General features: G+C 42.4%; 2 protein-coding genes across 3 annotated transcripts in view; one reads left to right on the forward strand and one right to left on the reverse strand.

Annotated features, from left to right (window-relative positions):
- Positions 1-12,623, reverse strand: part of PAIP1 (poly(A) binding protein interacting protein 1) — a 239,709-nt gene that overhangs the window by 110,388 nt on the left and 116,698 nt on the right. The gene's annotated exons all lie outside the window — the stretch shown is intronic.
- NNT (nicotinamide nucleotide transhydrogenase) overlaps positions 1-12,623 on the forward strand; it is a 77,053-nt gene that overhangs the window by 27,111 nt on the left and 37,319 nt on the right. Inside the window, exons 7-13 of the mRNA XM_075183762.1 lie at positions 1,020-1,207; positions 2,412-2,545; positions 3,171-3,362; positions 5,598-5,751; positions 5,840-6,001; positions 8,249-8,359; positions 10,314-10,459. Of these exons, the coding sequence (XP_075039863.1) occupies positions 1,020-1,207; positions 2,412-2,545; positions 3,171-3,362; positions 5,598-5,751; positions 5,840-6,001; positions 8,249-8,359; positions 10,314-10,459 (1,087 nt within the window). The remainder of the gene's footprint in view (positions 1-1,019; positions 1,208-2,411; positions 2,546-3,170; positions 3,363-5,597; positions 5,752-5,839; positions 6,002-8,248; positions 8,360-10,313; positions 10,460-12,623) is intronic.

Raw genomic sequence — 12,623 nt, forward strand, 5'->3', positions numbered from 1 at the left:
ATATCTGCATAGAAGCGTTGACACTGGCTGTGGATCTTCAGATAATGTGCATGTTTGAATTAAGGCTGCTATAAAGGGTTCTTTGTATCCCTATAAACCACTTAAGGCTGAGCTCACGTGGCCCATCAGGCCACGTGACATAAGTGCCAAGTCACAGATCAGTGTCCCGCACGTAGGTAGCCAAACTAGACCACATCCCATGGACTGGTGCAGCTGGATCTCGGCATCACTTAGGCCTGTTATTGTTGTCGCTGGCAGATAGAAGTCATTTTTCAACCGAATTTGCCAACTTGAACAATAATCATCAATTGGGTTTGTTTGGAGGTGCACAGATTGCAATATTGGGACGATGACCAGATCTTGCTGCAGATATTGCAGTGTGTGTGCAGCCAACACTAGCTGGTATTTTACCTGGCAGTGTTTGTTATATATCTTTTATATAGTTAAATGTTCCAGCCTTTTTGTGATTTAAATTTAACTGAAATAATTACATTTAATGATCACGACTGTACCCTTTAAAGCACAACATCAATGTAAAATAAATAAAAGTTTTATTGATTGGTAATCATCGTTAGGAGGTACGCTGGGCACAGCTGACATGTCTCTTGGTGAGAACTCCTGCTAAATTCACTCACTTAGCCTGGGTCATAATATTTAAGGTGTAGGTAACACTATACGCTGGTTGCTGCTGCTGATGATAGAGCTACGTATTTGTTGACAGTTAAGTGAACACAGATTAACTATTGAAACTGATGGAGAAAAGTTACAAAGATACCAAGTGTAGCTTCACTACATGTGACATCAAGTAAACTTTTAATAAGTCTATTTAAATTAAAACAACGTATAAAGAAGACTCCCTTCCAGTGCGCTCCAATGCATGTCTCTGCTTTAGTTATTTCTAAATCTCCTTGTGGGTTGTGGTCATGCAACTTTTCCGCCTCCGCAGATGATGCTTTGGTAAAAGTTTGTGTTGCCTTTGAGTTGTTCTATTCTGAGGTCGTTCTCTATCTGTGATATAGGGCTGCGGCTCTGGAGCAGTTTAAGTCTATCGGGGCTGAACCTCTGGAGGTGCAGTTGAAGGAATCTGGAGAGGGAACCGGTGGTTACGCCAAGGAAATGTCCAAGGAGTTCATTGACGCGGAGATGGAACTTTTTGCCAAACAGTGTCAAGATGTGGACATCATCATCACAACTGCCCTTATTCCTGGTATGACGTCTGAAGATCAGACGTGTAGACTCTTTCCTGCTTAGAACGTCTTTGTGTACTTGTAGTTTCAGTGCAGGCAGATGTCTTTACAAGCTGAACCACTATTCATAGAAATGCAGCCAATCCATCCATTGAATAGACCGTAGTGAATTGATAGACTGCATCAGTAGGGAATTCACATGAAAAGGACTCTATCAAAGTTATTTAGATAAAATACATTTTGTTGGTAATTTTCTGTAGCAAATCTTTCAGATTTTGCCATTGTTTATTTTATATTTTATGATTTATTTTTTCTTGTCCGTGTGGCTGTGACCACTAGAAGTTGTTTCTCTATAGAGCGTGCTTTCTTGCTAAACGACTGCTGAAAAAATATTGCTTAGAAGAAATGTTCCAGTCTGTTGGCTGCGATGTCATGTATACAATACAAATACTGTGCAATAACACCTTAAGAACGGACACTTACCAAATGATACCTATTAATGTAATGTAGTAATGCACACCAGTATACAAACACATCCATACTTAGATTTCTGGGCTTGCAGGCATACAGGCCGTAATGTATAGACACATGCATACAGTCATTCACACCGCACCACAACATCCTATAGCTCTATGGTAACATATAAAGCCCCATGACCATACATAGATACAGCCGCATAAGTCCTCTGCCAGTATGGAGTGGCAGCTTTTCTTCCTGTCTATAGAAACAGCTCTTTCCTCCCACACACAACCATACGAAGACACTAGTCCCCTGCTGGTATAGAGATGGCCGCCTATCCTGTAACACCCGTCCGCCAGGTGACTGTGGTGCTGGCAGGGAAGTGGGGATCTGCTTGTGAATGACACATGCGGTAGCATCTACTAGTAAGAGGTGGTAGAGATGTGCTGGGGAATGGGGCCCCAGTATCTTGTTGTTGGAGAGGCTCTTACGGCTCCTAAGGGCATAGCACAGCGACACAGGTGACAGTGTATGCAGACAGCATAAGTTTTGGTGGCTACATAATATCTGCTCATGTAGGTGTATAAAGGCACCACTAGGTGGCAGGCTGATCCCTGGCAGTGTCATTCTGGATCTCTTTACAGTCCACAGATTAGATCTCTGAAACAATTTACAATCTGTGATATTTTGTTTGTTTTAATTCTGGTTTATTTGTGTTTGTTTTTCTTCAAATAATGTAACTTTACTTTATTTTTATGCACACAGGTAAAAGAGCGCCTATTTTGTTCCGTAAAGACATGGTTGAATTGATGAAGGAAGGGTCAGTGGTGGTTGATCTGGCGTCTGAGGCAGGTGGAAACATTGAAACTACCCAACCCGGGGAGCTGTATGTTCATAAGGTTTGTCATTGTTACAAATGTATTTTATTGTTAATGCATTGTTAAAATCTGACCAGCTCTTCGTGAAAGTCTTGTGACCCTTTACTCCGTATGCTGGATAGGCAAGCGCTACGGAATCTGCTGGCGCTGTATAAATGATGATGATGATGATGATCTCTGGTTCTCCAACTGCTGTGTAACAACAAGCCAGTGCGGTACAACACCTGGAGAGCCTTAGATTATTATTTATTATTAGTATTATTATATATATGTAAGCGCCGCAGCGCCGTACAGTAAGGTAAACAGGGGCATGCATAAAACGGACATACAAGGCAGACAAAATAAATGCAGACATGTAAACAAAGGGTCTAGAGGATCGCCTAAGCCTGCTCTATTTTCTGGGATTTCAGAAGGCATCTGAAAGATCCTAATCACGTTCGGGGACTTGGTCTTCGCACATGTCAGATGTAAAACTACACGAGCTATTGTCCCTCCGCTTATGTTCCAGCATCGTGATTTTTTTTTTTTGTTGCACTAAATCTTTTGTACGGAGCCTGTTTGTTTATATTGTAATTGATGTGTAGAGTTATGTGTTGGGTTTTTGTTTTCTTTTAATAGTAATATGACTGTCGCCTTTTGTTACCAGGGAGTGACACACATCGGCTATACTGATTTTCCCAGCCGAATGGCCACACAAGCCAGCACACTGTACTCCAACAACATTACTAAACTGTTGAAGGCGATTAGTCCAGACAAAGACTACTTCTACTTTGATGCAAAAGATCAGTTTGACTATGGAACCATGGACCATGTGATTAGAGGAACGGTGGTCATGAAGGTAAGTGCACGTGTAACATGAGCTTCTCCAGAGCTGCACTGTAGGTCTGGTGTCACACGAGCAGTTTTCACTAAGCAGAAACCGCTAGAAATAAACATTCTCCAATATTTCAGAGCTGTCATGACAAATGTTGCCTGAAAAGCCACTGCAGTGTCTGAGCATTTCTTTTGTAGCTGTTTAGCTAATGTGACAGGTGCAGCAGAAATGATACAGATTCTATTCTATTAAGCACTTGTTTTCTTCAGCTGTTTTCCTGATGGCCCATACAGGTTTTTACAAATTGTCAGAGCAAAAAAATCACCATCCAGACAGAACCCATTAATTTCAATAGCAAACCCGCTGCTTTTTCACTTGATGAAAAACCTGGCAGAGAACGTTCTTGTGTTCTGCTAATGTATTTTATTTAGTATAATTACAAGACCCAAGGTGGGGTGGGGTGGTATTGATGAGTTATTCTGAACAACTTACCTGAGCATGGGTAATTGTGCAGGAGACGTTCAGTAACTGTTGCCACTACAATGGCGGTGTATGCACAACTATTAGTTTGGGCAACCCTAAACTGAGTGTGTGATATTACCTTGTTCCTTTACTTGTGTACACTGATTGCCTGTGTTCAGTGCAGACAGCCATGTTTGTCTTTGAACCAGTTTAATTCAGGCTGTAGCCCATGAATTCATTAGGAACCACTGTTTCTTGAATATTGGTCATCCCGTGAACGCAGTTGAATGACTGCGTTCTCCCGAAGTTTGGTTCCTGCATAATGGCAGCCACCACTTGTATGGAAGGGACGGATGCGCTTCACAATGTCGGTACTATTTGCTTGGCTTTAAAAGACAATGTTTAAGCAAAGCATATATGGAACATGGGAGTACCCCCTTTAAGCAAAAAGAGCTTAACCCATCTTATATTTTTTAAAATGTAATTTGTGAGTCTTTTGTGTCTGCTTTATTAGTGTATCCTTGAAGTGTGTGTTAGCTGCATTGTGAGCAGAATGTCTTCAATATGTATTCACTTTGATATTCATTAGGAAAGTGTGTAATATAATGCTCCATACTGGAATGGGGCTATTGGAAGACCCCTCTGAGTTTGTGCCCTGCAATCTGGAACCTTTATATGGTCACAGTAGAGAGTTCATTATCCCATATATAAACCACATATTTGTTTTCAGGCACCTGAAGTGATCACGGACTTCGTCATTGCTGCATGTTTTTTTATTTAAGAGTTGTGTTTTGTTGATGCTTTCATATTGGCAGCCTCTTATTTTTATATAAAAGAACTTCTGTCGTTGATTTGCAATTCCCTTTCGATGGGCCCCCTCTCTTTCCAGCGGAGAAATAAATGTTAATACAGAGTTGAAAGTACATAGCATTTTAATAAATGTCTTGGTGTAGGCCCTCGCATATCACCAGCCCAATTACTGGCTGCTATCTCTCCTGCCCACGCCAAGTCTAAGAATAGCCAGGCTGACGGTCAGCGCAGGCCCTGGTGGCGCAGACCGCCGTTTCCCGTCTGCTTTGTGTTTGCGCACGTCGAACTCCCCGCATCCAGTGCCAATTATTTTTAATAAACTACTTTTGGTGCAAGTGAAAGCCCTTCCAAACCATTGTTTGCTATTTCTTTGAAAACCAGCACAATAATAACACAGTAATAACTGTGAGGCCGTAAATGACGACTACAAGTTTTATTTTGATGTCGTGCTGGCAACACACATCAGGCTTCAATATTCTGCTTATTAAAATAGCAGAATAAAAAGTGAAGGAGGGCCGACTCTCTCCGTCTGGCGGCTTATTGGCCGTACGGTTATATGCTGGAGAGGGTTTAGTCTGCTTTGTTTCCATCATTTTACGGTGTGCCAGCCCTCAGGCTCAAAGTACTTTACATTTGTATCCACAGAGTTTCTTCATGGTAGTAGCTGATACATAAGACCCCCTTATCTCTATCTGGGTGAAGGCTTCACCGTATTGGGTGCAGTAATGCATCTTAAAGGCACATTTGCACACTTTCTACATTTTTCTATAGGATTTTAAAACTAACTTAAGTAAATTTGTATAAACAGCTTTAATACGGGAAGACTGTACATTTTGTTATAGTGGCAGCTACAAATAGTCGCTAAATAGACCATTTGAAGGACCAGATAAGGTAAGATGCAGGGATTACGATCCACTTGGTTCAGAGAGTGAAAGCATTATTCTCCATTGAAGGAAGAATAATAATCATTGTTCTGTTTTCCTCTAGGATGGAAAAACAATATTTCCAGCACCACCGCCAAATAACATCCCAACAGCAGCACCCGTAAAACAGAAATCTGTGGCCGAGTTGGCGAAAGAAAAGGCAGCTGCCATTTCCCCTTTTAGGAAAACCATGACGAACGCCACGGGTTACACTGCTGGTACGGGCACGCCACAAGTATACAACTGCCCGGGTGGGATGTTGCTCTGTGCATTGATATACTAAAATATTCTTTGTGTCTCTCCTAGGCCTTGGCACCCTCTTAGGCCTGGGCATCGCTTCTCCGCATTCTGCTTTCACTCAGATGGTGACGACGTTTGGGCTGGCTGGGATCGTGGGTTATCACACCGTGTGGGGCGTCACCCCTGCCCTGCACTCCCCTCTTATGTCTGTGACAAATGCCATCTCAGGTAAGGTACCACTTGTCACCTGGCCATTAATGTTTTGACATTAAAAATCTGTGTAACTTTAATAAAAAAAACAAAAAACATCCAAAAGTTTAAATAACATCTTTGTTTTTTTCTGGAGATTGCTGGTCCCACCTAATACTTATGTTTTATGTAAATCCTAAACCATTGGCAGGTGCGTATATGTTCTATTCAAGCAGGTGTTCTGACAGTCTAAGTCTTAATTGGCCAATGCACAAATGCAGCCAATGATACGAAGCGTTTGTACTGAGTAATGTTATACACCTAGCTGTTCTCTGGAGTGTAGCAGGGGGGTGAACCTGATATCCTCTCCACCCGCCCCCACTCCTGACACGGACTCCCTCACTTCCACCTCTGTCCCCGTCGCTTGGCCACTTGGGGTTAGAAGGTGGTACCACCGCTGTTATCTCCGTCCGCCCTGGTCCTGTTCACCCATAGTGCTTTGAACAGGAAGGATTGAGTGGGAGCCACATTTCACCCCAGGTTGCCAGTGATCTGGAATGAGGTCCTGCAGGTATTGCAGAGATTGTGTGGTAAATACAATAGAGAGTAATTTTTATTTTGGACCTGTGATATCTAATACGTCTTACAAAATTGTAATTCTTTCAAAACATCTGTCTACCATCGGTCTGCATGTGATACTGCATGTTACTCACAGGCACACCCCTCGGGGTGCTAGGAATTGTTCTTTATTTGATACTATTGATCTGAGGGAGGGATACCCTTGAGCAGCACCACATCTCACATCACCTATCTGGTGTCACCAGAGCAGTGCAGTCAGGTGTTACATTTCCACAGTTGAATTATAAACAGGTCAGAGTCCTCTCTTGTCCCAGTCACCTCCATGTTATTCTTGGGCCTCCGTTACAACAGAGGATATTCCTTCCACAAGAAAAGATTCTATCTCTACCATGTGGACTAGATCCGGCATGGCGGTCCGGTACTGCTGGGGAGAGTGGCGGGTGCTGTGTGAAGTATTTCCATGTGCACAGTGCACGCACGCCCTTCTGGTTATCCAGCCACCGTGTCTTCCTCTTTGGCCTGAAATGTTTTACTTTGGTGGGTTCTGTTAGATACAAACTGCTAAAGGGTTGTATCTAACAAGCAAAAATAGGCGGGGATGTGGTTTGACCACAAACCTTTAAAAAAAAAAATAAAAAAAATAGATTCCTGAGACAATTTGAAATATTGTTCCAAATAATTTCGACACTTCAACATTTCCACTTTTACCTTCCATAACCTGTTAATTTATTTTACTAGTACTAATTATTGATATTGAAAACAAACAAACACCTGATCATTCTTAGTTATGTCCTAACTAGAAGAATTTTATTTAGTATTTGTCATTGAAACCATTGCCCTAGTCCCTTCCCTTTCTCCTGCTCCTTAAACTCTCCTGGTTCAGGCATCTGTTCATGGCAGCAGCAGATCTGTTCGTTCCCACCCCCCTTATATTCTGCAGTCCAGATACAGTATTTGCAGGGTTCATGCTGTGAATGTTCAATTCTCCTTGTCTCTGAACATGTTCATTAAAAATGATTTTATTAACCAGTTTAGTAATATACATCCTGCTGGGGCGATCATACCCCTACGGGGGAACAGAGTATATGAAACCCAGCTTATAAACCACAGTTATAGACACACGTCTTTTCTCTCACCCCAATAAAAATCCATTCAGGGAGAGAAGAAAAAACACCATACAATGTATTCATTATGGCAATTTTTGTTGCACATTTAACAGTTCTTAAATTTACAGTGGCTTAGGGCAGCCTGTGACTATATAGTTTAGGTGAATGTCTGTGTATGGTCCTGCAGTCCACGTTCATGAAGTTACTTAGTGCATATTTAAAGGTCTGGTAACAATATTATGGTGTATCTCCCCCCCCATCCTCCCCCTCCCATTTATTTTTATGAAATGGATTTTGCAGTTCTCTGCTTGGTTCTTACCTCTCTATCACAGACAGTAATGTGGAAATGGTTAATGCTGGATGGTGCTGTGCTGTGGGCCTTTGGGCCTGACGTTCAGCATCCTTAAAGAAAACACCAGATATTTGGAAGTTATCCCACTTCCACCTTTTACAAGCAGCACAGGGGGTAACCTGTGACTGGAACCACTTACCAGTGCCAGTACCCAAGATGGAGGCATTGTGGGTGGGGTTTAGAGACATACTTGTGGTACTCATGCACTCTTTGCCTTTTGAACATTATTTTCCGATCCTTGTGTTTTAGGTCTGACAGCCGTTGGAGGACTTGCGCTCATGGGGGGAGGTTACCTCCCCAGCGGCACCCCTCAAGGCCTTGCTGTGCTGGCCGCGTTTGTGTCTTCCATCAACATTGCAGGTAACGTTGTGCACAGCGCCAGCTTACGTGAGAAATCAAAGTAAAGCTGGTTTAGTTTTAAATGATTTAGGAAAGGCTCAGGTCACGATGACCCAGGAAGCCTGGCACATGAGACGTGCAGAAACTGTTTTATATTAACTTCCTCTAAATCAAGAGTTATCCATAATCTGTTGTCTGCTGAAATGAACAAGCACAGCGGGTAATGCCTCTAACCTGGGGTTAAAAAGAATTGTCATCCTTATACATGTCCAGTTCAGTTCTCTTTCCTATTTTCAATTGTTTTTCTTTAAAACAAAATAATATATATTTAATTTGGTTATTGAATATCGCAAATAGGGCTCATAACTTAGAAATTAGGCTTTTCTATAGACACACTTTAGACATCCGGCGAGGCAAATGGGGGGTGTGGAACTTATATTTGATATGTCATTAAGTGGCTGGACAAAAATGTGACGCCTGCAGCTGTATTATTATATGAATATTTCCCTTGTTAAGTCTAAGGGGCATATTCAGTTCCGATTCGCGGTCGCGATTACGCGCAGCTGCACGAGTCCCGGTACCGCAACATCATGGATTTCTGTGCGCATCCGTATGGGGTGCGATGTTGCGCTACCGTAATGCCGCTTTATATGCGCAGCCGCGCGGAATCGTGGACGCGAATCGGAATTGAATATGCCCCTAAATGTTTCACTAAACATAAAAAAATAAATATAAATAAAATCCTGACATGAAGTGACGACAGTCAACTTACTCTAGATTCTGTTTATAAAGCTGGATGCAGTTTATATATGAAATACATTGGATTTTTCACGAGGTGGGCTAGTAGCACCCCATAGTCACTTAGATTAGTAATGTTCTTTTGTCTAGGGGCTGGAGTGTTTTTGAGAATTTTCTCTATGGAATTGGGGGGGGGGAGTCACCATCGCTTCAGTCCTCGAATTAACAAGGAAAGTGATTTTGTTGGCATCCGCATGGAAATTCTTCAATAATAAATTCAACATGGAAATTATATGAGGCTAATTGAGCCAAAGCGGACTCTTGCCAGGATATTGCTTTTCCCTTACTCACTGTCTTTGTGTAAGTCATTCTTTAAATGGTTGTCACAAATAGTGCCAAGTGGATCTAGTCTGAAAATCTAAAGCAGGAGTGTGTAATAAGCAAAGGCTTTGCTGAATGTGTTCCTTCTGCAATACTACGCTGTAGATGAAACCGACTTAAGTCTAAGCCAAGGACATGTGAAGTGATTAACGATCAAAGAAGATAGGGCAGGATTGTTCTGCCACTGCAGTAACACAGATATTCCTGACAGAACAGTGCTGCGTTGGACTCTCTAAAACAGGCCTGGCCGACCTGTGGCTCTCCAGGTGTTGTGAAACTACAAGTCCCAGCATGCTTTGCCAGTAGTTAGCCAGTTAATAGCTGGTAGGGCATGCTGGGATTTGTAGTTTCACAAACACCCGGAGAGTCACAGGTTGGCCAGACCTGCTCTAAAAGCATATTCTAGCTATATAAATCCTAATCATTCTTGTATGTTTTAGGTTGAGGGGAAAAGATACTAATCCAGTTTTTTTTCCCCTGTTACTGAAGCAAATTAACAGAGACCTCACCCCTTCCATTTATAGCACACCACTTTTTATTGGACATGACCCTCCTCACATCCCCACTCACACCTAATTCATACACTCGCTCCTTCTATTACCACAGCTCTCCTTCACCGAGTAGTAGCCAAGCAGGGTGTCTATGGCAGCTATAGTAGGGCTGGAGAATTTCTCAGTCCGATGTGCTCCGACTCATCCCCATCTAACACATCGCACTCCACCGCTGTCACTCACACAAAACACAACCATTACCACTCTCCTAGTGTGCTCACTCTGTGGCTCCAGCGTCTGTCCGCCATCAAGCCACAGTTCCATTGACGAGACGACTAATTTCTATATTTTCTCTCCTTGTGCAGGTGGGTTCTTGGTGACCCAGAGAATGCTGGACATGTTCAAGCGTCCAACCGACCCCCCAGAATATAATTACCTGTACCTTCTCCCTGGAGGTGTGTTTGTGGGGGGATACGCAGCTTCCCTTCTAAGTGGATACAGCATCGAGCAGGTGAGCAGTGTCTCCGTGACCACATTTGTCATTGAAGACGTTACAAGGCAAAACCTACCTGACTGAGGCTCAAATGTAAATGGACCAGTATTCATGGGAATTAGTCTGTTAGTTCCCTAGAAAAACACAACTTCTCTGAGGCTCAGTTGTCTGCACACAATAGAGGCAGACATGTTTGTGGGTTCAACCACTTTATCTGTTTATTACTGAGTTTCCAGGTTCCTAGTGAATATACAGACTACATTCTCAGTGTGGCCACCTTAATGTGTGTTATACCTATACTCCTTTTTCATTGGACACTGTAAGGCCTCCTGTACTAATGGGCCTCACATAGATGTTGGGAGTAAATCCAACAGAAAGATGGAAAAAAACATGTTGTGCTGCAGGGAAGGCACATTTAAAATGTGTGTTTAGAATTGGATGGGGGGGGCATCCTTTCTCAATTCTAAATCTCCGTGTTAAATAAAACTGCCCAGCATGTGCAAAAGGGTTTTGTTTTTTTTTTGTTGGTTTTTTTCCCACCCTGGTTGCAAATTCAAAATGGCATTTACACCCGCTGCATTGGTCATTAATATCTGCTTGTGAAAACACAGTAGCTGTTTCCTTTACTAGATGGTTCATATATAGTTCATAGTTCATATAAATAGTTAAAGTGAACAGAACAAAGAGCTAGAATGATTGCTGAATATTAATGCTATAAATAGATGTCCGTGCCAGTAGGGAGAGATCTGGAAACGGTGTAGTTTGGCCACACACGGGCACATCTGGCTGTTTGGTGCTCGATGCAGTAGCTCATCCCTTCTGGATTCACTCTGGCCTGCGGTGATGAGCTGACGGATCACACAGGCTGTTAGCGGCCGTCTTCTGATCGCATTTTCCAATATGCTCAATAATCCATTTCTGACAGGTTGTTATTGGACATTGCTGTTATTGGGCACACAGATTGTGACATCAGGCCAATTGCCCAACATCGCTGGTAATATTGTAAGGTGTGGTCAACTTCAGTTAGATTAACTATGAATTCCCCCCTCTTCCCAGATGTGTTTTGCAGACCAAAATAATTATTCGCCCTATGAAAAACAAATGCAGAGCTGTATAATATTTGTGAGGTCCTACGCAAGCCTTATAACATCTGACACCGTATTGACTGAAATGTATGTATTCAGAGTGTTTACTAACGATCGTGCCAAAGGAGAGAGCCAGCATTCCCTGTAATGATTTAATTTTACTTTCTGCCAACTTTATACAAGATTACTTTAATACTGTTTAATAGCTGGCCTTAGCATGCCTCCTATATAGTTAGCCCCTATTACACACAAGTTACATGTACCCTTATGATGGTTTGTTTTGATATGTAAATGTTCCAGCTCTTCTCCTCCTATTTAAAGGGTCGTTCACTTTAAAAATCACCAGTAACGTAGCTTTGCACACAGCTGGATTTCAGCCACTGTTTCGAACCTCCCGCTACGGAGAGAACCAAGTAGCAGCAAACTTGATGCCGCTGCTCGAGTCTCCCATTAGGTGTGCGTTTATGGTTGTGTCTTGTGCAGGTGATGGCGGTGGAGTGTGAGTGCTAGAGGGGATAAGTCACAGCACATCAGGGTGTGACCACCATGCCAGGGAGTTCTCCAGCCCTGCTGATGCTGCCATGCACCCACCCTACTTGAGTTGTGGTAATAGGACGAGTGAGTGAGTTTTAAAGTGGAACACCCCTTTGTGAAGATGAGGAGTTGAAACGTTATGTATTTAATGGGGTGTTCCACTTTAGAAAACACTTGCATGGTGATATAAAATTGGTGCGAAAACCATTTACAGATGTAAGATTTACTTTGTTTGTTTAATGTGTGGCCCCATCCTAGAAAAATAAAATGTGATCACATTGAAACTGATTGGATTGGAGACGGTTAAGCGCGTTTGTGAGTCCATCAGCTGAACCTTATAAGGTTAAATAAAGATGAAGTCCATGAAATTCAACCTGTTCGTATATGGACTAGCTGGGTAACATGTAGTATTCTAGTTATATAGTTTCATTGCAGTACAATCAGATATGGGCAGTGGTTGACCAATCAGTGGTACAATCTGATCATATTGCAGCATGTGTGCATATCAGAAACGTTCTCTGTCCTGGTGAGAATATAAAATGTAGTTGTATTGGCTATGCAGG

This window comes from Mixophyes fleayi, chromosome 1 (assembly GCF_038048845.1).
Source record: "Mixophyes fleayi isolate aMixFle1 chromosome 1, aMixFle1.hap1, whole genome shotgun sequence".
NCBI lineage: Eukaryota > Metazoa > Chordata > Amphibia > Anura > Limnodynastidae > Mixophyes > Mixophyes fleayi.